Genomic DNA, 27,422 nt, shown 5'->3' with positions numbered 1-27,422 from the left:
CACTTTTCAACAAAGAAGGACGTCCGTCTCACAATTTTCTGCCCAGGAAGCGAGCCAGTTTATTGATCAAACCTGAACGAAAAGAAGTGATACGCACAAATCATCAAAAGCCGACGAGAAAAAAAAAAAAAAAAAGAGGCCCTACGAATACAAAATGTGTCAAGCAGCAATGTTCAAAGACCCATCGTGCAAGTGCCAGTGGATGGCCATCGTGCAGCCATGCTGGCCGGGGTTCGGCTTCAACAACTGCCCTACATTTTTCAACGGCACCACCAAGGAGGCGCCGCCGTTCATCAAGGCGACCAAGATCTGCTGCCCAAAGCACGACCTAGAAGGCATGTACGACCGCAACCTGATCCGTATGGTGGTCAAGGTGGAGAATGGGCTGCGCTGGGGCATGGGACCAGACGAGAGGGATCCTGGGGTCGATATCAAATGCGCCGTCATGTAGCGCGGGGAAGAGAGAGGGAGAGAGAGAGAGTTTTCCGAGGAGAAAGACGGAGGGAGTGGCGGTATGTTGAAATGAAAGTCTATGGAGCCGGAGGGTTTAACCAACGACAGAAAGAAAAAAAAAACACTGTCTTTGCTGTTTATCGGATTCACGCTCTATGCTGACTGGCTGGGGGTTAAAGATTACAAAGTTGAGAAGGAAAGACCAGACGACGAAGACAATGTGAGGCTGTTCCTTGTCCTGCATACTTTTTTTTTTTCTTTTTTCTCTTCTGTCAGGGAAACTCGAGGCGAGGGGGGGAAAAAGATGAGACTGTGCACGAGGAAATGTTAGCTTCGCGCGGACTTTGTTTTCTGGGCGGTAACACTGCTTTTTTGGCGGTTGCTGTCAAATGGAGGATTTTTGTCCATCTCCTTTCCCTTTTACAAAGGCTAACATGAGGTGACGGGTTTGATTGCAGCTGTTAAAGTGGGTTTCTCTTTTTGTCAGACCCCGGCATTCAGTTTTCTTTCCCATTTGACTTACAGGGGGCATTTTGGTAGGGGTCCGTGTTGTTGGACAGCAGCGAGCGTTGCCTGTGGATGGACGTGTGGGGTAGTTGCGCATCACGTCACATTTGCACAAATAAGTTTCCATTTGGTTGTGCGGAGCTTTTGGGGGATCTTTGAGCTCAACAAAGATGCAAAGAGGGTCGGGTCTCTTGACCAATATTTGCTGTATTTAAAATAACTACAACTATTTTCTTCAACTTCTCAACTCACAAATTTTGGTCTGCGCGCAACATACAAACACGATTATCGACTTTTCTCTAGGGGTCGTAATTATCATCGCCACCCGTTGCCATACCGATTTCTCCCTCATCCGTGTACTTGTTGCCCGCCAAACCCCTGCAGCTAGCAGAGATGGCCGCATCACTTCTTTCATATGTGCCGATCGTCAACCGGCTGGTTCCCCAAGAGGAGCCACTTGAAATCAAGCTCGAACCGGTCGAAGTGCACAACGTCGAAACGGCGGCGGAGAAGCGGCCTAGAACGCTAAAGCACCTCCTTCGTGCAAATCACGTGAACCACGCCATCATCTACCACGACCTCGAGTTCGACAACCACATGCCCCACATACTCTGCTCAGCCTACATTCTGGGCGCAGATGTGGCCAAGCTGCATGAGATTTATGACGTTCAAAGCAAGGAGCTCGAGCCATGGACCGACTCGCCGGCCGAGATAATCCAGGACGACTGGAGGGACTTTCTCGGGGATAGGCGGTACCAGAGGGCCTATATTGACTTTTTCGAAGATAACCTGGCTTTCGAGCACGGTTATGACTGGAAGAAGGTCGTGGCTAAGTACATGTTTGAGGGAAAGGAGCCGTTGGTTAACGGGCTGATTGGAGGGTGTAAGTAGCTTGTTCTTCTTCTGTTGTCTATTTTGTTTTCAAGCCTTGCCTGAATCTCCTTATACTTACTTGTACTAAAACTTATACACATCATCACAGTGGCCCATCCACTAATCCATCTCAGCTACGCCTACGAGATGGATAATCGGGAAATCGCCATCGAGGCCCTAGGAATGGCCGCAACGCAGTACAACTTTTTGCACCAGTACACCGATGACCACTCCTATACCAAACCTGCGCCATTTTCGTCGACGAACCCCTCTGAGCTGATCGAAAGGCTGTCTGCCGATAAGCGCTTCGACGGCCTCTTCAGCGAGCCGGGCTTCGCCAACTTCCCGGCAGTCTTTGCCAAGCACGAGGACCTGCTGCTGGAGTACTGGAACGCGTGGGAGATACGAGACGACCCCCTGCGGCAATTTCGCGAGTCCCAGGAGCTGGCCGTCAACCTGCTCGTGGCCACCGTGCGGCCCGGCACGCACTCGTACAACTTCTTTGTGGTGCACCTGCTGACGAGCAGCCACGCCGTGAGGATACTGCTGCCCTACGTCCCGGCCAAGTTCCACGTGGGCCTGGTGCGGCAGTGGTGGCTGTTGACGCTGGCCGTCTACATTGCGATGCTGCGGCCCAAGGTCGTGGAGGACGACGTGCCCGTGACGACTAAAGGATGGGGCTACGTGGAGGAGCAGGCCGTCACGTCGAGGTGGTCGACTGATTCACACTTTGTCAAGGGTGAGCATAAGTCAAGTTGTAGTTTTTTTTTCTTTAATCCTTATTTTATTGTGCATCAAAACTAACCTTTGTTTGCAATTGTTAGGTATTCGAGCCATCAGGGAAGCATCTCGGACGTGGGGAGATGTTCACAACAGGTATCTGAACGCGGCGGTGAGATTTGTTGATGATTTTGAGGGTTGGGTCTTTTAAACTGGCCCAGGTGGGACTGAAGAGAAGAAATCACTTGAAATGCTTAAAAAAACGATTCATTATTTTGCTCATTACAGCTTGTCGTTCACCTGCACATGTAAAATACCCATCTTGCGTATAACGAACTTATAAGAGTGGCAATGAATAATACTGCATGGAGTATGGAGTACTATACTACAGTACTACTAAGTGCTTGCATTGCTCCACAGTGCCTAGAACCCCCGCTTCCAGTTGTATGGAGCCGCCCCTGTCTATTTCTAGTTTCCGATTACCGGTGGATTCCCCATTGTGGTAACATCATTGCAGCCTAGCATATATTTTTACTGTACACTTTCACGCGAAATCATCCAAAAATTGCTTTTGACGCGAGGTCAATTGCATCCCACCACACTCCGTTGCATCACGCAAACGCGTCGAAAGTCTAAGATACGCGGGCGACATCGACCCAACAGCGATAGAGCAGCAAATGCTCGAATCAAGCTCGCAATGCCGCCGCCCGCGAAGCGACGCAGGCGCAATCTCGTCCAGTCCGACGACGAGGACCAAGAACCCGTGCAACTGCAACAGCCACAGCAGCAGCAGGCTACCACCCCGACGAGAAAAAACAGCTTGAAGAACTTTCTCATCGTCTCCCCGAGCCCAAACTCGAAACCGGCGCGTGACGCCACGACCTCGCCGAGTCCAACTCGAAAACCGACGCGACCTGCAACCACCACCACCACCACCGCCACGGCGGCGGCGGCGACTACCAGATCGACCAGGAGTGGCGCGTCTTCTCTCAGCCATGGCGCCGCACCGCCGAGCTTCCTCGCGGGTCCCAGGAGCCGCGGAGCCGGCAGCAGGACGTCGACGAAGAGCCCCAGCACGAGTCCGGAGAAGAGGACCAAGAGAGGAGTCAAGGTCGAGGAGAAGGGCAGGACGGCTGACCTGGTCACCTTGTTTTCCAAGCAGGCCCAGCGGGTCAAGACCGACGGCAAGCCAGCCGCCTCGCGTCTGGCGCCCTCGTCGCTCCTCCAGGACATGACGAGCGATCCGATATCGGAAGACGACGACGACGTGGCGGACCACAAGGCGGCCGTCTCGAGCGTGGTGGGGAGGAAGGCCAGCAAGCGGTTCCGGGATGGTGGGGGCAGCGCCTCTTCGGCTTCATCCTCCCAGCAGCAGCAGCAACAGGCGCCGGCGAGCTCGGCGACCTCGACCACGAGTCAAATGTTTCGGAAGCCGTCGCGGCCGACCCAGGCAGTGCGTGAGGACGACGACGAGCTCCGGCCCTGGTCAGAGAGGTTCGGGCCGGCGAATTTGGATGAGCTGGCCGTGCACAAGAGGAAGGTTGCCGACGTCCGGAGATGGCTGGAAGACGTCATGGACGGCCGCGTGCGTCAGCGCCTGCTCATCCTCAAGGGTGCCGCCGGGTCGGGCAAGACGACGACGCTGAGGCTGCTGGCTCGCGAGCTCAAGTGCGAGGTGCTCGAGTGGAGGAATCCGACGAGCTCGTACGGTGGGCCCGGCCAAGGCTACCAGTCCGCTGCTGCTCAGTTTGAGGACTTTATGGGGAGGGGAGGCAAGTTTGGCCAGCTCGACTTTGAAGAGGACGACGGCGTGCCGTCGCGAGTACCACCTCCTGGAAAGCGGCAGACGCCAGAGGACGGAGGACGGAGGCTGATGCTGGTGGAAGAGTTTCCCAACACGTTCATGCGGTCGTCTTCGGCCCTCGCGGCGTTTCGGAACGCGGTTCTGGGGTTCCTAGCGTCCAACACGCCTTCCCTCGCCGCGTTTGGACAACACAGGCAGAGGGAACAGATCACACCCGTCGTCATGATCATTTCAGAAACGCTACTTACCACAACGTCTGCCTCTGCTGACAGCTTCACCGCGCACCGCTTGCTCGGTCCAGAAATACTCAGGCATCCCGGCACCGGCGTCATCGAGTTCAACGCCATAGCACCAACGATCCTGTCCAAGGCGCTCGAGCTGGTGGTTCAAAAGGAGGCACGCAAGTCGGGACGAAGGCGAACTCCCGGGCCTCAAGTCCTCAAAAGGCTTGGTGAGATTGGTGATATTCGAAACGCAATCTCATCTCTAGAGTTTCTTTGTTTGAAGGGAGACCAAGATGCGGACTGGGGCGCCCGGGTGTCCTTTACAAAGTCAAAGAAGGGGGCTAAGGATCTGTCTTTGACCAAGGGTGAGAGGGAGTCTCTGGAAATGGTCTCTCAAAGAGAAGCTAGCCTTGGCATTTTTCATGCAGTAGGTAAGGTGGTCTACAACAAGCGGGACGACATTCCTTATCCGCCGGGGACGGAAGGGTACGAAGCAGAGAGGCTACCGAGTTACATGTCACATTTGTCAAGGCCGAAACAGTCCCTAGTCCAGGTCGACTCCCTGATCGATGAGACGGGCACCGACACTTCGACTTTTATCTCTGCGATACACGAAAACTATGCACTGTCCTGCGAATCCACAGGGCCAAACGATCCGAACTCTGCAGTGGACTATATGAACGGCTGTCTGGACAGCTTGTCAGACAGCGACCTCCTTTGCCCTTCGTGGGACATATTCTTTGGTGGCAGGGGCCCCAGTGGCTCCGGCAGGGACCTTGGTAGCCACGTGTTGCGCCAGGACGAGATGGCATTCCAACTTGCTGTTCGCGGCGTCCTGTTCTCGCTGCCGTCGCCCGTCAAGCGCCAGTCGGCTGGGAACCCAGCGAGGGGCAGTGGAGACTCCCACAAGATGTTTTTTCCCACTAGCATCAAGCTCTGGCGCGCCAAGGAGGAGCTCGAGGGGCTGATGGACATGTGGGCAACCCGGATGCTGAACGGGGAGGACGGGCCCCTCGGGGTTGGCACCGCTGCTAGAGGACAACAAGGCCTCACTAACGGAGCCACGGCGTTTCGCAAACCCAAGCTGGGGACGCAGAGCACCTCGAGCAGCGTGGGCGACTGGACGACGAATAAAGACACCCGGCAATCGTCCTTTTCGGCAAGATCGACGGCGTCGACGCAGTCGACCGAGAAGAAAGACGCCGACGGCAGCGCTGCGACGCCTCTGCTGTCGCTGGGGAGCTCCGCCCGCAAGGAGATGCTACTCGAACGGCTGCCGTACATGGCGCACATGGCGCGGCGCCGACGCGGGTCTTTGCCTTCGATGGGGCTGCGCGACCTCGAAAAGGTGGTTTCGTTCAGCGGCATTGGCAACTCGTCCCTCGCCGAAGACGAGTCGGCGGCCGAGGACGAGGGCGAGGATGATGGAGGCGCTCAGCCTGCAGAGAGCTGGGCGACAGACAAACCTACGGACGAGTTTAGTCCTAGGAAGAAGAGGGCTGCGGCGGCCATCAGGCCCAAGAAGCAGACCGGAAGCGGCGGCGAGGCCATGCTACAGCCGAGTGCGTTGCAGGTTCAGAAGCTAGTGCTGAGCGATGATGATATCGAGGACGACTGATTGATGATTTGACAACTTTCACGGTGAGATGCTGGCCCTTTGCTGTATAGAGAAGATGGGACATATTCTGGCAGCAACAAGTGTAGATTTGTTTGTGTGGAGTTTTTGGCTGGTTATAGATACCAATGATAATTGAAATGCCTTGTACTTTTTTTTTTTTTTTTTTTTTTTTTGCTAGCCTCAGGAAGTCAATAGCTGATCTGATAAATATATTGTCTTGTACTCAAACTAAAGGACGACGCAATACTTCATATCCAGATACCCAAGTAAGTATCTGGCCCCTCTATTTCTGCAGAGGTGTGACAACAAAGTGGGTCTCAACTAGAAAATCCGGGGCCGGTGAACCCCGCTCTCCAGTCCCCCGTTGGTGGATCCCGCGGCTAGGGAAGCTGCAATGAGCAGGCAGGCGACCACAAACGACAGATGCCTCGGCTCAACATTATTAAATGGGGCTTTTATTGGAAGCTACAAGGTTTCAATTTCATCCGCTTCTCGGTACAGTCCATACTTAGGTACGTACGTACATACATTCCAATGGTACTTTGATTGTGGAAAGACATCAACCTGTCTGTCGTTTCGAACTCGGCTGACAATCTGACGGGAAGGGGAAAAAAGGAATTCATCAATTGGCCCAAGGATTTAATTTGCACCGCGAAAAACTTGGGGTTGGGAGGTGACCTGGGAGCTACACACGACATACTTCACTGGTTGGTTCATAAGTGAGACGAGTACCCAAGGCGAGGAAAAAAAAAAATACAAGAAATTCATTTTCTTTTATATATATATAACACAAAAAAACAACAACAACAACCAGCCTACTCCAGGCAGCATCCACAAGAAGAAAACCATGGCCGGCCCAGTAAGGCACGCCATCGACGTCAAAGCGCTCGAGGCGTACCTCGGTGCCAACGTGCCCGAGATCCAGACTCCGCTCGAGGTGAAGCAGTTCGGCTACGGGCAGTCGAACCCGACGTACCAGCTGACGGACCGGACCGGACGCCGGTACGTGATGCGCAAGAAGCCACCGGGGAAGCTGGTGTCGCGGACGGCGCACCAGGTGGAGCGCGAGCACCGCATCATCGCCGCGCTGCACGGCCGCCTGCCCGTGCCCAAGCCCTACTGCCTGTGCGAGGACGCCGCCGTCGTCGGCACGCCCTTTTACGTCATGGAGTTTCTCGACGGCCGCATCTTTGAGGACCCGGCCCTCCCCGGCGTCTCGGCCGCCGACAGGCGCGCCATGTGGGCCGATGCCGTCCGCACCCTCGCCGCCCTGCACGCCGTCGAGTTTGTCGAGGTCGGCCTGGGGGATTTCGGCAAGCACGGTGGCTTCTTCGCCAGACAGCTGCGCACCTGGACCAACATCTGCGCGGCGCAGGCCGCCGTCGAGGACGTCGACACGGGCGTGGCGGTCGGCCACCTGCCGCACTACGAGGACCTGGTGGGTTTCTTTAGCGATGAGAAGCTGCGGCCGAGGGATCGCGTGACGTTGGTGCACGGAGACTACAAGATTGACAATTTGATCTTTCACAAGACGGAGCCGAGGGTAATTGGTGTGCTCGAGTAAGTCTTCAACAAACCCTCCCGCTTGTTCTTTTCTCGGTTGAAACCCTGCCATAACCTTGTATTTTTTTTTTTCCTTTTTTTTTTCTTCCCAAGTCATATTTTTTTTTTATGTTGGAAATAAGATAAAAAAAGAAAAGCTCAAAAATCCAACAAAACAAAAACACCCCCACAGTTGGGAAATGTCAACAGTAGGCCACCCACTCTCCGACCTCGCCAACCTCCTCTACCCATACCAATCGGCCCAAGGACCAGCAGAAGGGGGAAGTGCCAAGGCGTTGTCATCGCACGCGGGCTTCCGACCCGGAGCGACGCCGGGCCTCCCGACACGCGAAGAGGCCGCCGAGCTCTACCGCCAGGCGTTCCGGGACTGGTGGCCCACGCCGGCCAGCATGGAGCCCGAGCTCCGGTGGGCGCAGGCCTTCAACATGTTCCGCGGCGCCGCCGTCGCCCAGGGCATCGCCGCCCGCGTCGCCGTCAGGCAGGCCAGCAGCGAGCAGGCCGCCACCTATGCCGAAGCCAGGGGCGCAATGGCCGACCTCGCTTGGGACATGGTTGCGCGTTCCAAGGGGGCCAGGGCCAAGATTTGAGAAGGAGAAGAAAAAAAAAAAGGAGAGAAAAAAAAAAGAAAGAAAAAAAGGGGGAGGGAGGGGGAAATTCAGACGCCGGGCTGGGATTTTCGTTGACCGTCAAAAACTTATAAGGAAAGTTTGTTTCTTTCTGAGGATATTACCCCCTTTTTTTCAATGCAGTATGCTTGCTTTGCATGTGAGGCTTGGTACCTGGATGGAAAATTACAGAAAGAAAAGAAAAAAAAAAGTCAAAAGATTTACTGTCCCAATGCTCAAAGGTCTTAACAGATAACCTATAATCAGGTGCTTTGGAGAAACACAAATTGGCACCGTGTTCCGACCCTTACATATGCAGACTTTGGCAGGATACACGACTAGCATGGTGCCATTCTCGAGATCCGGCCAAAAAGAAAAAAGTCACCAGTCCCCTCTCTGGTCATGTTCCAGATGAGGCCTTTTTGCCTCGCATACATCAGGTTATTTGTATTGTTTCCCTGCAGAACTCGCACAAATAATCAATTTTACTCTGATCAGTGAGATGAAAATGGTCTGCCCAGGGTAGGGATTCGACCTGGTCTGGTGCACTCATATTACTACTGATTAATGACCGGCCAACTCTGAATATTTACCAGCCAAAGAGCGGATTGTCATGCATCCAAAAATGCCTAAAGTTGCCGAGAAAAAAAAAAAGAAAAAGCCAAATGATGCAGCACTGATATAGCTCGTAAAACCTTGACTTGATGCAGTACCTAAACCCAGTCCCTATACATGCGTAACAATCTCGTCGGGGAACTGTGAGAGAGAAAGAGGAAAAAGAAGGGGTAAAAAAAAGATGAAATGAACTAAAAAGAAATCATGTGCCCTCCGTGTTAAAAAGTCTATGCGATCAAAGTGAAACGCCCAAGCCAAAGAAAGATGCCAAGGCGGTTAACCGTAAACACCATACCCGACAAATAAACTCCTTAGTGTGCTGGAAAATGCAAAATTAACTCCGAGAGGGAAAAGGAAAAAAAAAGGAAAGGGCAAAACAAAAGTCAAACCCTGAATTGCTGAAATATGCTTTGACTTGATCCCCTTGACATCAACAATACCACCTCGCCCGTTACATCCAGAGTCGTCGTCATGCACTTCTGCACGCTGCTTATTGGTCCAGCCATCGGTACATCACCATTCGTCTATCGTGACCCATGTACATCCCAGAATTGATAAGCCGGACTGGCTGAGCTTGAACCAACAAGCCCACGGATGTCCAGCCTTGGCAGCTGAGGCAATTGCTGAGAAAATGGACCTCCAGAACCAAAATATGCCTCATCAGACGTGGGTTCAGGAGCACTCAACCCGCTGGCCGACCCGGTTGTGTTCCCGTCGCTAGAGGTAGTTCCTGCCTCGGTGGATTGGGAAGTTGACATCTGGCCGCCTGTCGCCATGTTCGATGATGAAGACCTTGCAGAGCTGTAGTGAAGTCTTTGCCACTCTTGAGGAATGTGATTCATAGAATGAAGAGCCGACATTGGACGCTGCGATGCCGACGGATCAGAAGCCCCAGATAGTGAATTCGACCGTGGTATTTCGTGGCGTGTGCCGCTTGCGTTCGGCTCGCCGATGTGCGCAGACAAAATGGCCTGCCCTCTTCGATTGTTGACGGGTGCGGCATAGCGAGACCTGCGTCGATGGCGAAGCTCTGCTTGCTCTTCAGGTGGTGGTGGTCGCCTGTTGGACATGGGTGCAGCTCTGGGAGCTGCTGATGAGTTGTTAGAGACGATCTGGCGGCCGTACAACCTCACAAATGCATCGTGGGTCAAGTTCACGGCGTCATGGTCGCTATGGTAGATGTTTATCAGTCAGAATAAATGACCAAACAATCAGTAGGGTGCAGTATTGCACCTATACTTTTCAGCATGGCAAACCTACCTCTGGAACCAAGAGGGATCAGGGGCACCACCGTTCATGCCCAGATAGGCATTGAGTGACCTGTTATTCACGCTAACCACGGATTCCGATGGCAGCTTATCCCTGCAGTACGGGCAAGTATCTGAATCCTGTAACCACTTCTTGATGCAGTGATCTCCAAAGACGTGCTTGCATTTGGGGAGTCTCAACGGAGCCTCGCTTATCCCCTCGGGAGATGGGACGCCGAAGTCGTTGTAGCAAATGACGCAAGCTTTGGATGAGTTAGCCGACTGCCTGCAGAGAGCCTCCCAACATAGCAAGGGAAGGTGAATAAGGTGAGAAGGGTCAAGTAGCCTCTACTTACTGCGCTCCAGCTCAGGAAGGCTGGTGATATCCACGCTCTCCATAGAAGAAATCGCCGTCCTGGAAGCTATCCTCTTGTTCGTCATGGCTCCTCGGAACAGCTGCTGCTGACGAATACGCTCCTCACGACGAGCTTCCAGCTCCTCTCTGCGGCCTGCCTCTCGATTGGCCTGGGCCATCGCAGCGGTGGCGCCCAGTTGGTGCACATACATATCCTGGATGTGTGAATCGTTCGAATCCCCATCGCTGTAGTCATGGTCCTCGTCCGACATTGGCATGTCTAAATGCTCCTCGTCCTCGGCCAGCGCAGCTTGAGACGGGTCCAAGACCGGGCTGCCGTTGGAAATGCCAGACTCGGGTCGAGCCCTTCTCTGGGGAGAACCCGCAGCTACCGGCGCGTCTGAGGTGTTTGATGTTGATTCACGGGCGGTGGACTGTGGCTGTTGGGACATTCCTTGAGTGTCTGGTGTTTGGTCTCGCGGGACGTGTCGTAGCTCACGCAGATCTCTCGACGGTGGGCTGGTAGCAATGCTTGAGATGGATGACGACGGTGACGAGACGGGGGAGGCATACATGTGCGGTGCGGTCGTGGTGGCATCAGCAGCGGAAGTGTTGCTCGAGCCTGCGGAATTGGAGGCCATGTTGCGGGGTGCAAGAGGTGGGAGAGAAGCCAAAGTCAAGGGTGCTCTGGAGGAGGTTGAGGATGCACTGAAATGTACGGCACGTTGGGATTGAGAACCCTGCTGGTGCCAAAAATGTGGCTGATTTGGCGTCGACATGTAGTGAGCTCCTTGAGGCAGCATGTGCTGGTATGGGTGCCCGAGTGTGTTGCCTCGACCCAAGTTGCCTGAGGCCCAAGGATCAGATGTCAAAGGTGGCGGTGGTGGCAGTTGAGGGGGGCAAAAAACTCCAGACATGCTACCGCCTCGAGGATGAGGAGGTAGCGAGGATCGTGGACCCCAAGGGAAGGTTGATGGATGATTAGGGGGAGCAACTTGGTGACGGTTGTAGTGGGGTTGGTGATGGTGATTGTGCGTATTTTGATTGTTTGGTTGTTGGGGTTGCTGTGGTGGTTGTTGTGGTGGTTGTTGCTGCTGCTGTTGTTGTGTCAATCTGGACGGAGACGACAAAGAATGGTGAACCGGATCGTATGGAGTATTGTTGCTGGTGTTGGAGATGGAATTGTTGGGGGCACTGCTGTTGGCCGAGGAGTTGCCTAGATTGGAAGGTACATGTACCCGATACGATAGGCCCAATGGGTCCGGTAGCGAAGAGTTTCTGACGCTGCTGCCGGAGAACAGCGAGGAGGGCCGGCAGAGAAAATCCAGGTTAGAACTCTGCTGCTGGTTTTGGTTTGAGTTGGTGGTGTTGGTGGCGGTGGTAGAGCTGCTGCTACTGCTACTGCTGTTGTTGTTGCTGCTGCTGCTGCTGCTGATTAGAGGAGGGGCCTGGGAGCGGGGGAATCGTAAGCTGTTTTGTGCATAGGGACAGCCGCCGCCGCCACTTCCCGAAGAGTTTGTGGAAATTGGTGGGTGTTGCAGGCCAGTGCTAGCAAAACTAGAATCGCCCTGCATATGATTGTTGCGATGCGTCCCGTAATCCACGTCCATCGACGGTAGCCGATCAAAGTGATGCACAGGGGACGGTGCCCATTGCATGTCGTCGGTCTGTGAAGAAGCCATCGAGGCTAAGAGGAAGCTGACACCCAAGTCAGCAGCAAAAAAATTGGGTTTGGTTTAGTTTGGGTTCCTCGGTTTTTGGGTGTAACCTGCCCAACAAACGCAGCGAACCGCCGTCTGTGTACAGGCCTCCAGCAGAATAGTTCTGGTCTAGGACCACGGTAGGATGTCGGCCAAAAGTCGTTTTGCCTTGCTTTGATCCACCCCGCCCTGCTCTCAAAGAGCAGATAAAAGATGGCAAGAGATCAAAAAAAAAACGAGACGAAGAGGTCAGGATATAGGGTAAAAACGAGGCCAGATTCCCGAGACAAGCCACCAAAGATTCTTCTGTCGGTTGTTCATCCACCGTTGGGTTTAGCCGTTGTTTATCGGGATCGTCCTTTGAAGTCGAAAACAGGTCGCCAGTCCTATCAAATTCTCCGTCTCCCTCTCCGCATCCAGTCCGATCCAAAGCTACAAAACTGAGTTGTTCTGCCTCCTATTTCCTCCTTTCAACTTCGTTCCTGCGGTCGGGGGTTTGCTGTTTCTTGGTGGTGGCCTTCTCCCCGGTGGGCCCGTCCCTCAAAACTCATGCGTTCCCAATCTGCTCTTTTTTTCCCTTCTTCTCTAACTCTCTCAAGGTTTCCCTCCAACTTTGGTGCTCATCTGATTCCCTTCGGTACCGTTCGGTTCGTGCCACGAATAACTCTCTGTTTGATCGAGGGTTTGTCCGTCTACTGCCGATGCCGGTTTCGCTTGTTTGTCTGGTCCAAGTAACAGCGGAGTTAAGTGGGGCTGAGCACCTGGAAGGACGAGTGACGACAGCGTTGTGTAAGTCGGCGGTCAGTTCAAGTTAGGTATGTTTGAATAAAGTAGCTTTGGAAGCTGGCTGACAAACAAGCATGGACAACGGTTAACAAAGAGGTTTTGAAAAAGAAAAAGAAATCTCTAGCAGAAGATGGTTTTCCTACCAGTTTTTTTTTTCTTGAGGGATCAGAATGATCGCATCCGAGGGAGAAAGAGAGAAAGAAAAGTGTCAGAGGTTGGACGGAACAGGAAAGGGAACGAGGCGCTTTTGTTTCGGAAAGGAGGGAGGAGGGAGGGAGTGGAGGCGCCAGTAACAGGAAAGCGGGCGGGCGGCGGGCGGACAGGCGGGCGAGCAAAGCAAGCAGGCAAGACGCTTCTTAAAAAGAGTTGCCGAAGAAGCGTACCTAAACTAAGGTAAGGCAAGGCAAGGTAAGGTGGTAGGTAGTAGCTAGGTATGTAAGGTAGCGGTGTCAGGTCAGGATAAGTAAGTTAGACACACGACTAAATGGAGGGGTTTCGGGCCTGAGTGACCTCAACGACCAGGGTGTCTGCCGAGCCCAGCCCTGGGGGTGTGTTCAGGTTCAGGTCGAAGTACTGCACTTACTTGCTGGATCTAGAAACAATTGCTATTTAATTGCTGACGGCAAGGTTGGCATATACCATGATGAACAAGTACCTTGCCTTGCTTGCCCTGTTCTTATTTATTCTTTTGTTTATTTTCTCCTTGTTTTTATGCTACAGTATTTGCCTTCTTTATCTCTTGGACTGGGCTGGACTCTTTGTGGGGGAGAGAAACGGACATGGCATGGATGGATGGATGGATGGAGAACAGACCAGACAAGCATGAAAGACAGGACAGCAACCGACTGGGACAAGCTGCACAGAGGCAAAAAAAAATGGTCCAGGTCCAGCGGGCGGCCGTGCTTACAATAAGCGAAGTCAAGCAGCAAACAAGTTCCCAAGTCAAGTTCAAAAAGATCCCCAGGCCGAGGCGAGTGGGGGAGATCTTTTTCCTTCCCTTCCGTCCCGGGTTGCATTCGATCCAATCAATCAACCCAGTTTCTTAACTACAGTACCAATGCGACGCCAAGGCAAGTTTTGTGGTTTTTTTTTGGTTTTTTTTATTTCTTGTCAGTTGTCAGTTGATTGTTCTCTTGGACGTCCCAACGCAGCGGATCGGTTTGGTTCATGGAAGAAGAAATTTAACAGAAGTAAAGAATCGAGAAGCAAAAAGAAGCGTTAAAAAAACAGACGAAATGAAGAGCAGACTTTTTTTCTGTCTAGTTTAAATTCTCACAGCCCGGCCGTATTGCGCAGCATAAATTAATTCCCATGAACAAATATCCATCCGGTAGACAGGCTTGCTTGCTATTATAGACTCACAGTATAATCTCCCTAGTGGGTAAGTCCGATTACCGGTACGGTAAGGTAACAACAGCACGAGGAACCCAAACATCAAACCAACCCTGCTTCCATACATGTCTCGGTGACCAGGCTACCCTCAACCATCAAAAACAATCTATAATTTATTTGTTTATTATTGCTTACATGGCGAGCCCAGTTATCGCCCAGCCGTAATCTCACATTTGGGCAAACATCCAATTGACATGATTCAGACAGAGGTTGGTGTACGAAAAGGGGCTAACACATGGATAGGTAGGTAGGTATGTACTGTACAGCACTCTATTGTATGTACCTGTGTACTTACCTGATTAGGCGAGAGCTGCGATGCCGCTTATGGATGCACAAATAAACGGACGAACTGAACGAAGCTCGTCGACGCCACAGAATTACCACTGAACAGCGAGCCTCCTACGCTTTTTTCGATCCATGATTTGGACGAGCGAGAGGTGGAGGAGAAAAAAAGAATGACTTGATGTAAGATTCGCCTGGTCGCAACTCTCACTGGAAACAATTGGTCGCCAAAATAAAAATAAAAAAATTCGTTTCTCAACTCGCTCATTTTATGGGAGGGGTGTAATCTTGGCCGAAAATGGAAATTCGTCCACCGCCAGCTGGAGGTTCAATTGGTTTTGGTTTGGGTCTGATGTGATCGAGCCATCCAGTGAGTCAAGTCAGCACTCACTCAAACAAAAGTCCGCCTTGCGCCCTTATTCTCTGGCCTATCATCACTTATTACAAGACAAATAAAACCAGTCATTCATCCACTTATGCTTGTCAAGCCAACACCGCCCTTTTTTTTCTTCCCACACCAGCAGATCGGGGTTGTTTCGAGTTTTTTTTTTTTTTTTTTCTTCCTCTGGTAGGGCGTCCGAAGGACAGAGACGGGAAAAAAAAGGAAAAAAAAGGAAGAGAGCGAGCGCTATGTACCGTACCCGTCCTCTCTTGTCGTACGTGGCCGCACGATCCGCAGCCAGCCCGCAACAAAGTTGGCCTGTGGGTTTTTGTTTTGGGAAAGTGATGTGATGCGAGCACGAGGTTGTTGCCAAGCTAGGAGGGTGCCGAGTCAGCTCTCGGCTGGTTGGTGCAGTGCGGTGCAGTACAGTGCAGTAGAAATGAATGGCCCTTCCATCGTCCTTTTTTTCTTCTAGGTCATGGGTGTTTCGATGGATTTTGGTTTTGGTTCTGGCAAAGTGGTGGTTTTTTTTTACCCGACAAGCTGAAGGATTTGCCTGCCCACGAGGACAAAGGCGAATAAAAGCCAAAAAGAAATTGGAATAGATTAGGCCGTCTTGAGGCGAGGGAAAGGAAAAAAAAAAAAAAAAAAAAAAAAAAAAAAAAAAAAAAAAAAAAAAAAAAAAAAAAAAAAAAAAAAAAAAAAAAAAAAAAAACCCAAGCCTGTCGGGTGCGGCTCACAATTACAAATAAACCAAGAAAGATGACAGAGTTACCCTTGCTACAGCTCTCAACGCAGCGCCACGGACATGGCTAAAGTATTCCTTGGGGGACCGTACGTAGTGTGATTACGATTACAGCATAAACGAACAGCCGACGACGACTGTTCGTCGGATTCGTCGGCAAATGAATCTCCCCGTCCGCAATTGTTGGGTACGAAGTAAGTAAGCTACTTGTGTACTCTGTTGTATTAGCGAAGCTAGCTAACTACATATCGTAAGTAGCCATATCTGAAGATCCATCCTCCTGATCCGGGTTGATAGGCAACTGAGCAAGGTAGCCAGTCAGTCAGTCAGTCAGTCAGTCTGGCTTGTCTGGTCAGTTTGGTCAGTCTGGTCTTGGCTCTTTATCTTGGGTTCCCCGCACTCTAGCTCAACTGCACCCAGCTAAAGAAGCCCCGTCCAGTCCAGACTACATACAGTAAACTAGACGTATCTTGGGTATCGATCTAACGTGACTTACAGCAACTACATTATCCACATTCTTGCCTTTTGCGGTCAAGAGGCGTCCGCCGTCCACCGCCCGACTCGGAGCGAGGTGTCAAATTTCAAACTCGTGTTACTTGTCAAAGGATGCACCAAGTCCTAGCACCTCTGCAGCATGCGTGAGTAGCTAGCTAAGGTAGGAACGTTCGGGTACAAGTCATCCCGACTTTTCGTATTCATTGGTCCGACGAATAATGAATGACCTCGCTCCGGGCTTGCCGTACATACTCCGTACATACTTACCCTGCTTGACCTACCTAACCTACCTCCAGTACCAAGCCTGCCCACCTACAACCTTGATACACACATACGTATCCGTACATAGACGACCCATTCTTAAATGCAGTGGCTGCTGGCTGGGCTGTCACGATTCGATTGCCAACGTTAACAAGACAACCTATTTTCTTTCTTTGAAAGCACTGCATCCACCGTCAAATCACTTTGACCAGCAAAACTCAACATCCGCCACTTACGCTTACTTGGGCCGATTGGCTCGCTCTCGTGGGGATCGCAAAATAAAATTCTTGAAAAAAAAAAAAAAAAAAAAAAAAAAAAATCACGGAAGTTTAAGACGGATCTCAACAATATGCTTCGTGGATTGCCTTACAATCAAGCAAAAACTGCATTTCCACCAAATTTCAAACCGGAATCCCACCAGCTTGCGTAGACCTTCTCTCCTCTCCCTTTTTTTTCAGCTTTATGCCAGCCCAAGCCCTGCAGAAAGGATTTTTTGGGATAAAAACACTGTGGCTGCAGAATGTGGAAGCAACCCCAAAATGTATGAGAGCGACAAGGGAAAAGACAAAAGTCGAGTTCCCAGCATGCTTATCCACCCCCCGAGACTTCAATGAATCACATTTGCTAAGGGCGTGACTCCCCCCTATCACGCTTCGTGCTCGGTCTCGTCGTGCAGCTGACCACAATAGGAAAACCGATATCGTCTTATATCCGCGGGGCTGATTACTCCGTATGCGCATTTCTTGACAAGACAATAAAAAAAAAATCCACAGCAGCCAGAGATGGGAGACAAAAAGCGAGGGACCTCCCTGGTTCGAACCGACCACCCCCTCCCTCTTCCCCTTTTTTTTATTTATTTTATTTTACTATATGCCTGGCCGCTCGCAGGTGCCGCCTCTCTCTTTCGCACCCAGGGGCTTGGCCAAAATGTATTCACAACAAAAATCATACGAGCGGTAAAAAGATGCACCACGTCGTACAGCGTACTATGTGTGCTAGACGGGGGGGAGACCAAGGGGAAAAAAAAAAAGGAAAAAAAAAAACAACCCTTGAGGCGAAGCGAAAACAAAATTGAAAACGATAAGCGCAGAAGAATAAGAAAAAGCAAATCATGAAGAAAATCAAAAGAAAAAGCCCGCTCTAAACTTTTTCGTTACTGTTTTCCTTGTTTGCCAGCCGGCAAACCAAAACACCGCCAGCAACCATAAAAATTGCCGATTTGCTCTTCTTGATCCCGGCTTTTTTCGCCCCCTCTCCCTCAAGACCATGCTACGGTCGCCGCTCTTTTTTTTTCGGCCATTGGGAAGCATGGGATGGCGAGCGAGGGCGCGCCTTGAGACATGAGTAGTTTAGTTGTAAGAGGACACATAACACAATAAAATAAAAATCAATAAAACAAAAAAAAACCCCCCTTCTTCCCAAAAAAGGGCGCCATCGTCATGTCATTTATTTCACTTTTTTTGTTTTCTCTTCCCAGCTCCGCCCGCCACCGCCCATCCGCGCGGCCCCCATCCGGCGATCCGCTTTTGATAAAACAGAAGACGGAGAAAACAGCGGACGGATAGCTCAAAGCTGAGAGAAAAGGCTACAGCTAGCAGGGCATACCCCAGAGTAGGTAGATACCTTAGGTAGGTAACCTTTACGAAGAAGGCAACTCCGCAGACGGTATGTCCCAAGGAGTGGGGGGAGGGAATACTCCTCTCGTACGTGGGAAAAAAAAAACATCCATGCGCTTGATTGGGGATAAGAATCAAACCTCGACCCGGACCGAACCAATTTTTTTAGGCTCAGGCCCTGGGCCCTTGGCCGATCAGCCCTCAACTTTTTCCGTTCCGCGCTGCCTAGAACTTGCTGGATTTGATTGTGTGTGTGGGTTGCCGCATAGTCATTAATCACAAGACCCCGTTAAGAAAAAACAAAATACTACTGTAAAGCCAACCCCAAAGAAGAAAAAAAAGAGTCTTGGGGTTACCCTGTCTTGTATGTTGTTTTATTCTGTTTTGTTTTGTTTTTTCTTTGTTCCACAACTTTTCTCATGATTCTTCTGCCTTTGCCCCGGTTCGGCCCTGCCGCGTTTAGGGGGGTAAGAGGGGAAGAACATCCGCTTAACAAAACAAAGCAAAACAAATCAATAATTGCATCTCCAGCAGAAAAAAAAAAAAAAAAAAAAAACGGGCGCCTCCGACATGAGGAAAAGAAGAAAAAGAAGGAAAGCAAGATCCTTGATTAAAAGACCGCTGCCGCCTTTGCTCCGTCGGCATGAAATGAAGCGCAACTTCATCGAATGGGGTCCCCATGTTTCTTGCCCCCTTTTATCGATTGGGTCCTGTGTTTTTTCTATCAGGATAGGATATCTTTACCGCACCCGATCATATCATTCATCATTCATCAATCGTCATCATTCGATCAACATAGAGGGCAGGGATCGGGACATTCAAACAATCCCTCCCCCCTCCGTATCTGACTAAGGTACCCTTGTTTGAAAATGACCTCAGAGAAATCACACGCAGTATGCGGGGTTGTTTATCTTTTTTTGTCGATGCGTAAATAATTTACGATGGCCTTCTTGTGTTTTCTTTCTCCCCTTTTTTTTTACCCACCCTCTCTTATCTGTAAATACTTGTAAAAAAAAAAAAGCCAACAAGGGAGAAAAAAAACCTGCAAAAAGCCTGACCCGGTACAATCCAGCCCCAAAAAAGTACGTGACCCTGCCAGGACCATCTAGCCGAGTTCGCGTGATCTCTTTGCACACCAATCACCGGCGCTCAACTAGCGACCGCCGGGCAAAAGGCTGCGGGAAAGGGAGCCGAGAATTGTTTGGCATGTCAAATGAGTGCGACGCCCTCATAAAGCTGAACAAGCGTGTTCCGAGTACAGATTCAGCAGACCGTAAAAAACTAAACAAGTTTTCGCCTCGCCCGGAAGCCATCTGTGGCCCGACCAAGCCCTGTGTACTTCACCGATAAAAGATATAAACAGTCATTGTCGGCATCTAACCTAGCATTATTCGTTATAGGCAGTCAGGCTATCTCTCTCCGCCTCGACAAGCGCAGCCACTCTCAGAACACGTGCGGTATTAGTAGCCTACTTGACAAGACAGAAAAAAGAACAAACAACAAGTAATACTCTACTTCTTGACAAGCTTGTATTTGCCGCCAACTACTTCCATGTGTCCCTCGGCCACCTTTTGCGCCAGAAACTCCTGCAGCTCCTCGTTGCTCCAGGGGAAACCTCCCGCCATCATCATCTTCATCATCATGGAAATCTGAGCCAGCGGCATCGACGCCGCCGAGTTGGTTAACATGCCGACAATGAACTGCCAGCAGACCGTTTGCTGCTGCTGCACCTTGGCGTCGACCGATGTCGTCCCTGCTCGGTTCCTGCGCATCGCCGCCGCCGCTGCCGCCTCGGCCGGCGTCTTCTCGGTCCCGGGTGAGAGTCCTTCCGTTCTCGCGACGCCGGGTCCGCTATCGTCGTCCCGCTCTTCTCCTGAGGCCGGGAGCGTCTCCATGACGGCAAAGACGTCGTCGCCCACCCGCTTGAGAATGCACTTTTCCACCCAAAATTCGAGTGCCTGTATGATCAGGTCCTCGTCCATTTGTAGCGTCATGTAAAGCTCCTCGACCGACTTGCGAACCTCTCCCCCATCGCCCTCGCCTTCCTGGAACGCGTAGATAACTGTAGCCTCCCACGTCCTGCACACCACCGACACGCAACGGTCCTTTAGCTCCAGCTCGACCGTTGCCTGCCCGAGGTGGTTGAGCCAAGTGAGACGTCGTGATGATTTAATTTGTTCGTAACCTTTCTCGTAGTGTTTCTGCTTGTCCAAAATTGGTTGTGGGAGTAGGAAGTGCTCCTTATTCATTGTAGGCCAGAACAATCGCGAGAGGATGCGTGCAGTGTAGCGAAGCTCGGCCGGCTCCTGAGCGGTCGAATCATTGGCCCTGGGCGTCCTGAACTGGGCAACGAACTGGGTTCGGCGGACATACGGATCCAACCGTCCAGAGTCCTTGATGTCCCTTATCATGACATCGCAGCTCTGCAGCGCACTTTCGCCGAATCGCTTCTTCAGCAGCTGCAGTACCTTGATTTCCTGATCAAACTTCTCCTGGGACGACAAGAGTCTCTCGGCAATGATGTTTTGAAATTCGTTGATAAAGACATCCTCGGCACCCAGAGCACTGATCAGAGTACCTACGACGTCCTCTGACTTTGGTCGTTTATAGTTGACTCCAGCGTCAACGGGGTCCGGCACCCAGTCCATGTCATTCCAGTCAATGTCGTCATCCTCAAAACGCCGTCGTCTCTGCTGAGCCGGGTCGTTCAACAACGTGGCCAACTCTACAAGGCTGGTTGCTCTGGCGCCCACTATAATACTGGTGTCTTTGCTGAATGGGCTGGATCCCGCACCGGTCCCAAATTCTTCTTTCTCGTTAATCTCGTCCGGATTCGCCAGGAGGCCAGTAACCACAAGACGGATGGCATCCTCACGTTGACAAAGGTATAGCTGAAGGGACGGAACCACGCGTCCCAAGAGGACCTTGGAATGGTCTAGTATGTGGAAAGTGCGAATCATGGCGATGTAGACTCGCAGGATCTCGAGCGTCGAGCGTGATGAATGTAGCAGCCTGGCATGCAGGGCCGCCGAAAAGGACTCGCTCAGCTGCAACCTTCGCTGGGGCGTTGCAACGCTAGAACGTAGATCGTCCAGACCACTCTTGCTCTTTGGCCAGTGAAGGACGATGTCGAAAAGTTCCGATATTCTCAGAGCCGCGAGACGACCCAAGGCGATCTCTTTCCACTTGGTGACGTCTGCAAATGAGACGCATGGCCCGTCAGTTGGCTGGTTGGGAATTTCCTCCTCGCCATCTTCATCAGCCATTAAGCGCAAGGCCTCCAACGCAAGACGTGCAAAGTTATTCTCTACCCAGTGTCCAAGTATGGCAGTACAGGTAGGGTTCTTCTCGGGGAGTCCAGTAGCTGTTCGATGGCCCCGGCGCCTATGCTCCTGCTCATCCGGGACGTCCTCTGATATCCACGTGCCGGCGAAAGCACCGGATATAAAGTCAGACATGAGTTTGTCCATGACTTCGGCAAACAACACATGCGTTTGCTCTCCCGTCAAGCCCACGGTGGCAAGCGACCCAACGAGCTCATGCAGACGCTTCCGAGCCGCCATGGGTTCCAAGTCGTCGTCTCTAGGCGCAGCGGGTCGTCGGGAGGAAGCCGCCGGCTGTCTTGGCCTGCCTGGTCCAGATGCTGATGGCTTTACGCTGTCGCCGTCGCCTTCTGTCCCGGAAATTCCAAGTATGCGACTGACAAGCGAGGTCAACACCACACGCAAAGATGCGATGAGACCTTCCGGAACCGAGTTCCCCACAAGAGAGCGAACATCCTTGCGGAAACGTTTGGCGAGCACCTCGACGCCTTCTGAAGCGTCTTCCATATCCACATCCATTCCCTGTGCCTCGTGATCCCTCCGTGAGCCTAGTTCGTGATAGCCCCTGACAATGAGAGCCAGGCCATAGTCATACTGCCGGAAAGCAGCCTCAAGCGTCCGGACGCTGTTCATGACGGCGGTCATATGCTGATCAAAGACGGAGCCACGCATCTTGTGACCCTCCCCAAGAGTATCCTGCGCAGCGCAGGCGGACAGCATCGGGATGACGTGCTGCGCAAAGTGCTGACGGACCTGCTGCGAGTGCCACAACAGTATGTCCTCGGTGTGATTCGCCCGCGGCAGGGAGGTCTTGGCGTCGAGTACCATCCGGAGGGCGGCCTGAAACTCGGCCTCGGAGCTAGCATCTTGTGACAATGGCAGCTGCGATTCCGGGAGCAAGGTACCGAACGAATCATCAGCCGTCACGGTGGAAGGCAAGGCCACGCGGGAGGTCACCACGTGCCAGGCCCGATCGTAGGTTATCTGATCGTCGGCGGCGCTCCTGAGGTCGGGGCCGGCCAGGTCAACGCCGCCAAGTCCAAGACCAAGAGGGGGAGCTGGGCTGCGTGGAGACCTGCGGCTCCCAAGGGCTCGGTTCTGAGCTCTGGTGCCGTGAAGCGCGCCTGGGAAGGATTCCGACCCCGCAGCAGCAGCAGCAGCAGAGGCGCCAACGCCGCCGCCTCCAACAACCTCTCCAAAAGGTTGTCCATGGTCAGGGAATATAGGCGTTGGCGTTGCTTGCGGGGTGGGGTTCGAGGGCTCCGGAAAGACGGAATTCCACACCTGCCGCCTATGGGCCTTGAAGCTAGATGCTACGGCGGCTGACATGGTGCATCATACAAATGCAAGCAAGTTGGGATTTGGCGGCTGGCGACTGGCGAGATTTGGAACGTGCGTCAGCATTCGAGATGCAGATGCTTTCCCTTCGCAGGGAGTACCTTGGCCTACGGTTGAGGCGGCCAGAAAAAGAGGCCCGTTCAAGCGCCAGGAAGACCGGGGTATGGGCTGAGATAGGCGCGCTTCAAAAGGTATAGAGACAAAATGGTAAATTACGGCGCGCCGAGCTTCAGGTCGGTCAAGGTCCTGGCTGGAGTGTAGAGTAGGTAGTAACAGGGTGCTGCTTCACAAAATTTCCCTTGCGTGGTTGTTTTGTCTTCGCTTCGCTTATGCAGCTGCTGACCAAGGACAGGAAGGTTTAGACGCCGTTCTGCTCGGGAAGGATCTTGAAGGCCATGCCTTCCCGTTCATGGTTGGATTGCTTGTATTTTTTTTGTTGGACCCAAGGCAATCAACTAACGACGCACCCGCGCTTAATTGATGTAAACAAGGGGAACGGTAGTGGATCCGACCCACCACACCACACTGTGCGAAGCTCAACATTAGACATACTGCGTAAGCACTGTGTATACAACTACTTTCACTAACACAGATGCTACTATCCAGAGTAGTAAGTACCTGGTGACATACAAGTCAAGACTGTATTCTCAATGACAACTAGCAGGACACCCTACTCCATACCTCGAGGTGGTTGCAACTACAGTATGCATCAGAGTAACTACTTGAATCCTTCTATGCTACCTACAACCCTAGGCTACAGGCAAAATAACATGCCATCCCTCGTCACACGCCCATGAAGCCCACCCAACTCTTGCCTCTTTTGCCTGCGTGTCATAGAAACACCCTGAGATGTATATTCAAGGGATACATAGACATCCCCCTCCAGCTTCTGCTAGCATGGTGTCCTTTGCCGTCGCCACAGTCCTCCCGCCGCTCCGGCCACGCCTCACGCTATCCCCCACGTCGAGACCTCAACCCCTGCGAGGCAAAGAGGGGTTCCTTCACAATCCACTACCCAAGCGAAGGGCGCGCCTCTGCGAGCTGCATCCTTTGGCCAGTTTTATTGCATGCTGCGGGTCTCGTCCAGATAACATCTGCAGGCTGCCAACAATATCAAATGAGCAGATGTCAAGGTGTGTCTCTGACAGATCCCCATTTCAGGGAGGATCATCAAGCCAACTCACATCATTGGCTTGCTTGACGCGCTGACGAGAGAATACTTTGCCAACTTCATCACATATTTGCGCAACCCGGCAACAATAGCCGCTTTATTGGCATTTGTATCGGTCTGCCGAAGTCGGCCAACTTCAGCATGGCATTGCAGCCAAGGCATGCGGTTCGATGACCCGAGTCACATCAAGTACGAACCACAGTCCTTATTCAGTTTTCACTCATTTATAAGACCTTTGCAGGTTTGAAAACCTCGTGACTACCCATATAGGCTCGGCGTCTTTGAGAGACGCGAGACGCGGGCTTGTTCATTTGTTTGCTGGGCCCCGATGAGTACAAACCTACCCCTGAATCAATGTACCGTGGGTCTCTAGTGTGAAGGTACTCGACTTGACCCTCAACCTACACGTAAGTTGAAAACCCCCATCAGGAACTTCCCTTGTTTTTGTATTGCTAGTTGTAGCCGATTACGGTCTTTCCATTCCTTCGGACAGGCAAGGCCAATCCTCGTCGGTACATTCATTCATGTTTATGTGTGTAGAAAGCTGGGGTTAGTAAATCTGGCACTCAAATCCTTCATACAGTCGGTCAGGATAATAAAGAAGACAAACTAGTGGCGAATGGCCAGCCGCGGACAGTAAATGCCTGTAACTTCACGGAGGAGAGGTACATATTTCCCCCCCTATATACTACATACTATGTTACCTATTTGGAATGGCATTGAAGTACCTTGCATAGTTAATTTTTTCTACTGTTTACCAGCGGACCCACTTGCGTCCTAGCTCTCTTCTTGATTATCCCGCCTGACCGTAGATGAATCAAGGGTGGCGTAGCGACCTACATCGCAGAGGATTAGGCATAACTTACTATAACTGAGTAGAGAGGGGTCTTGGAAGACGCGCAGATCATCATTCCACCAGAACGACAGAAATGAGAACGTCTTCCGCAGTCCCCAAGCTCAGAGCAGCGAAGATCATGTTCACGTTTGTCCTTCCGCATCAGGGCAAGTGTCCTTGTCATCCCTTGGAAGAGGGAACACTAAGAGAGCAGGGGTTATCGAACGGACGTTGCCGCCTAAGACGGCGCAAGTAGGAAGGTCCAGACCTATCCAAAAAGGTATCCAGGTCTGGAGTGGGGAGGCAAAGTGGCGGCAATGAGAACCTGCCACAGTGAGTACCGTTTCAAGTCGGACGCTGTCGCCAGTACGCGGCTGAGGTGTTCCAGCGCGGCAAGCATATGTGCACACGCTGTGTACATCGGTTGATACGTCGCCTCATCCTGCCTTCTGGCTCGCTTGTTTCGTGTGCTTCGACATGCAGTGCTGTTCGATACACGCCACTCGTAGAGACCCTGTCCAGCCCAGTGGTGTCTTGGAACCCTTCCTCCGATTTTGTCCACGGGCTCAGTTAGGCACCTAGGAGGAAGAGACTTGGCGAGTGGCGCGGGAATCGCAATGATCGCCCGCTTTTCTTGGGTGGGTTTGGTATGCCAAATACACAACATCGATTTTACACGACACAGGCCTCGAAACGAGTCTAGACAGCCCATGCGCCTCCCCTATTTTTGGGGGAAGTAAGAAACACCGCCGAGTATACTGCATAGTAGTACTGCATACTAGCGGTGGACTCCCAGGGCCTCAATGACAACTGGATGGGGGTGCATGTGGATTCGTAGGCAGCTGCGAATCTGGCAGCGGCTTCTGATGTCAATTGATACCTTGGCAACGACTAGATTGCCCCAAGAAGCAAGTAGTAATATATCCCCAGACTGTTACCTTGTTGAAGAACTGCGGTATCCGCTCGTAAAATAGACTAGGCGCCAAGAAAACAGTGATGGTGGGACGGGATGGGGGGTACTGGATTAAACACGCATCAAGCAATAAGACATGGTTGTTGAGGTATAAAGCATCCACAACGAAGCACTTCATGATGCTTGTCAGGTTTTTTTTTTTTTTTTTTTTTTTTTTACGGAGCGATTGTTAATGGCTAATGAGAGCTGGGCCACTGCAGGGGTTCACCGGTCCCGAGAAACCTTGGTGGATGGGAATGAATGCCGATAACAACACCATAAAGGTTATCCACAGTAAGCCCTTGTCGGCTGCCACAACATATCGCCGCACTGGCCATTTTCACATTGGAGAATGCATGGTTGTGGACTAGGGGGTTGAGTTTTAGCGAGAGGATCCCGACAGTTTTGTGACCTTTGTTTTATTCTTCTTTTCAATACTGCTGATCATTTGCTGTGCTGTGAGTGATAGTGGCATAATGCTGCTCTCAGCTTCCAGGCCCTAGACGTGGCGCACGGTTTTTTTTTTTTTTTTTTTTTTTTAAAGTTTCCTCCCCCCTCAGCTGGCGTATCAGTATAGAAACATCTCATTAGCGGTCTGAACGGTTTTGTACAGATTGGGCTGTGTTGGCGCGTTGATGTGGTAATCGTGCATACTCGTGTAGGGCTGGACTTCCCTCTGTCCCTTGTTGAAGAGCTGACAAGCACCCCGTCGGGCATGCAAACAGAGTTAATCTGACCGCGCCACTGGAGTACTTGTGGCGTTTGGGTTACTATTTGATGCAGGGGGGCCGGCCACAGTTTGTTTGTTACCTACCTATCTTGGTGCGGTTGGATCAAGACTAAAGATCAGGAGGTTGATTTCGATTCGCGCAAGCCAGCCATCCATGGGAATTTGCAGGTATGTAGTGTTTGCGTGACTCAATTTTCAACTCCGTAGGAGTTAGATTGGTTGATGATTACAATATACCCAAGTGAAGATGTAGATGTAGGTAAAATGTAAAATTACCTAAAGGACTGACCTTAGTTACGGGCTTGAACTAAGCTTGAGGATTGGTAGTGGAGGTTTAGTACCTTGGTCTAATTTCCAAACGTTCCTCAACCGTTTTGGTGGCTTGCTTATGTAAATTTCACCAAATGTCCCCTCAGTGCCTCTTTTTGTTGATCTCCACATTGATTAATCAAAGTCAGGTAGGCAGGTTCTCGCGCACGGATGGGAAGCTTGCATGTGCCGATGTATTGGATCCACCTGTCCGCAACAGCGGCTGACCGAACCAACGGTATTACCAAGCTTGTGCATGATATTGCAGCACTCGGGGTTTTTTGCCTTTATTTTATTTTAATTTTTTCTCCCTTCATTTTATTTTGTTGTGTTATCGTCCACATCTCAAAGAGATGACATGCCTCCCACCCTCAGGGCACGATGCAGATGGAAATAACCGGTCGGGTTCGGACTTAAAACTTCCTCAAATAAATCGCGAAATGGGGAAATGTCGATGTGGCTTGGATTTGTTTTTTTTTTTTTTTTTTTTTTTTTTTTTTTTTTTTTTTTTTTTTTTTTGG

General features: G+C 51.5%; 10 protein-coding genes across 10 annotated transcripts; 5 read left to right on the top strand and 5 right to left on the bottom strand.

The window, feature by feature from the left end:
- Positions 1-159: 159 nt before the first annotated feature.
- PgNI_04735 (uncharacterized protein) lies at positions 160-985 on the bottom strand (the record flags this gene model as incomplete). Its single annotated transcript, XM_031124778.1, has 3 exons — positions 160-419; positions 604-691; positions 977-985. 3 exons carry the CDS (start codon positions 983-985, stop codon positions 160-162), a joined length of 357 nt encoding a protein of 118 aa, XP_030984812.1.
- PgNI_04736 (uncharacterized protein) lies at positions 170-451 on the top strand (the record flags this gene model as incomplete). The annotated part of the gene is made up of 1 exon (XM_031124779.1): positions 170-451. The coding sequence occupies one exon, from the start codon at positions 170-172 to the stop codon at positions 449-451; it is 282 nt and encodes a 93-aa protein (XP_030984732.1).
- Positions 986-1,143: 158 nt separating the features above from the next.
- PgNI_04734 (uncharacterized protein) lies at positions 1,144-2,853 on the top strand. The gene is made up of 3 exons (XM_031124777.1): positions 1,144-1,843; positions 1,943-2,572; positions 2,658-2,853. The coding sequence occupies exons 1-3, from the start codon at positions 1,354-1,356 to the stop codon at positions 2,762-2,764; spliced, it is 1,227 nt and encodes a 408-aa protein (XP_030984813.1). The 5' UTR covers positions 1,144-1,353; the 3' UTR covers positions 2,765-2,853.
- Positions 2,854-3,250: 397 nt separating this feature from the next.
- PgNI_04733 (uncharacterized protein) lies at positions 3,251-6,199 on the top strand (the record flags this gene model as incomplete). Its single annotated transcript, XM_031124776.1, has 1 exon — positions 3,251-6,199. One exon carries the CDS (start codon positions 3,251-3,253, stop codon positions 6,197-6,199), a length of 2,949 nt encoding a protein of 982 aa, XP_030984727.1.
- Positions 6,200-6,719: 520 nt separating this feature from the next.
- Positions 6,720-8,349, top strand: PgNI_04732 (uncharacterized protein; the record flags this gene model as incomplete). The annotated part of the gene is made up of 2 exons (XM_031124775.1): positions 6,720-7,759; positions 7,935-8,349. Exons 1-2 carry the CDS (start codon positions 7,047-7,049, stop codon positions 8,347-8,349), a joined length of 1,128 nt encoding a protein of 375 aa, XP_030984811.1. The 5' UTR covers positions 6,720-7,046.
- Positions 8,350-8,855: 506 nt separating this feature from the next.
- Positions 8,856-12,266, bottom strand: PgNI_04731 (uncharacterized protein; the record flags this gene model as incomplete). Its single annotated transcript, XM_031124774.1, has 3 exons — positions 8,856-10,152; positions 10,243-10,492; positions 10,586-12,266. The coding sequence occupies 3 exons, from the start codon at positions 12,264-12,266 to the stop codon at positions 9,507-9,509; spliced, it is 2,577 nt and encodes an 858-aa protein (XP_030984725.1). The 3' UTR covers positions 8,856-9,506.
- A 2,765-nt stretch (positions 12,267-15,031) lies between these two features.
- Positions 15,032-15,754, bottom strand: PgNI_04730 (uncharacterized protein; the record flags this gene model as incomplete). Its single annotated transcript, XM_031124773.1, has 2 exons — positions 15,032-15,093; positions 15,386-15,754. Coding segments are annotated over 2 exons (390 nt in total), but the record flags the coding sequence as incomplete, so codon positions are not given.
- A 414-nt stretch (positions 15,755-16,168) lies between these two features.
- Positions 16,169-16,653, top strand: PgNI_04729 (uncharacterized protein; the record flags this gene model as incomplete). Its single annotated transcript, XM_031124772.1, has 2 exons — positions 16,169-16,231; positions 16,370-16,653. Coding segments are annotated over 2 exons (207 nt in total), but the record flags the coding sequence as incomplete, so codon positions are not given.
- Positions 16,654-19,754: 3,101 nt separating this feature from the next.
- PgNI_04728 (uncharacterized protein) lies at positions 19,755-22,895 on the bottom strand (the record flags this gene model as incomplete). Its single annotated transcript, XM_031124771.1, has 1 exon — positions 19,755-22,895. The coding sequence occupies one exon, from the start codon at positions 22,893-22,895 to the stop codon at positions 19,755-19,757; it is 3,141 nt and encodes a 1,046-aa protein (XP_030983514.1).
- A 3,465-nt stretch (positions 22,896-26,360) lies between these two features.
- PgNI_04727 (uncharacterized protein) lies at positions 26,361-26,825 on the bottom strand (the record flags this gene model as incomplete). Its single annotated transcript, XM_031124770.1, has 2 exons — positions 26,677-26,825; positions 26,361-26,606 (listed from the first exon to the last, which is right to left on the bottom strand). A coding segment is annotated over exon 2 (219 nt), but the record flags the coding sequence as incomplete, so codon positions are not given.
- Between the last annotated feature and the right edge of the window lie 597 nt (positions 26,826-27,422).

This window comes from Pyricularia grisea (genome assembly GCF_004355905.1).
Source record: "Pyricularia grisea strain NI907 chromosome Unknown Pyricularia_grisea_NI907_Scaffold_2, whole genome shotgun sequence".
NCBI lineage: Eukaryota > Fungi > Ascomycota > Sordariomycetes > Magnaporthales > Pyriculariaceae > Pyricularia > Pyricularia grisea.
This window is presented reverse-complemented; position numbering and strand designations above follow the sequence as displayed.

What these genes read in the sequence shown, in the direction of transcription:
- PgNI_04734 (XM_031124777.1), top strand. Translation starts at nt 1,354, where the DNA reads ATGGCCGCATCACTTCTTTCATATGTGCCGATCGTCAACCGGCTGGTT. An exon ending in TAACGGGCTGATTGGAGGGT is followed by an intron (nt 1,844 to 1,942) that starts GTAAGTAGCTTG and finishes ACATCATCACAG; the next exon opens with TGGCCCATCCACTAATCCAT. An exon ending in TGATTCACACTTTGTCAAGG is followed by an intron (nt 2,573 to 2,657) that starts GTGAGCATAAGT and finishes TGCAATTGTTAG; the next exon opens with GTATTCGAGCCATCAGGGAA.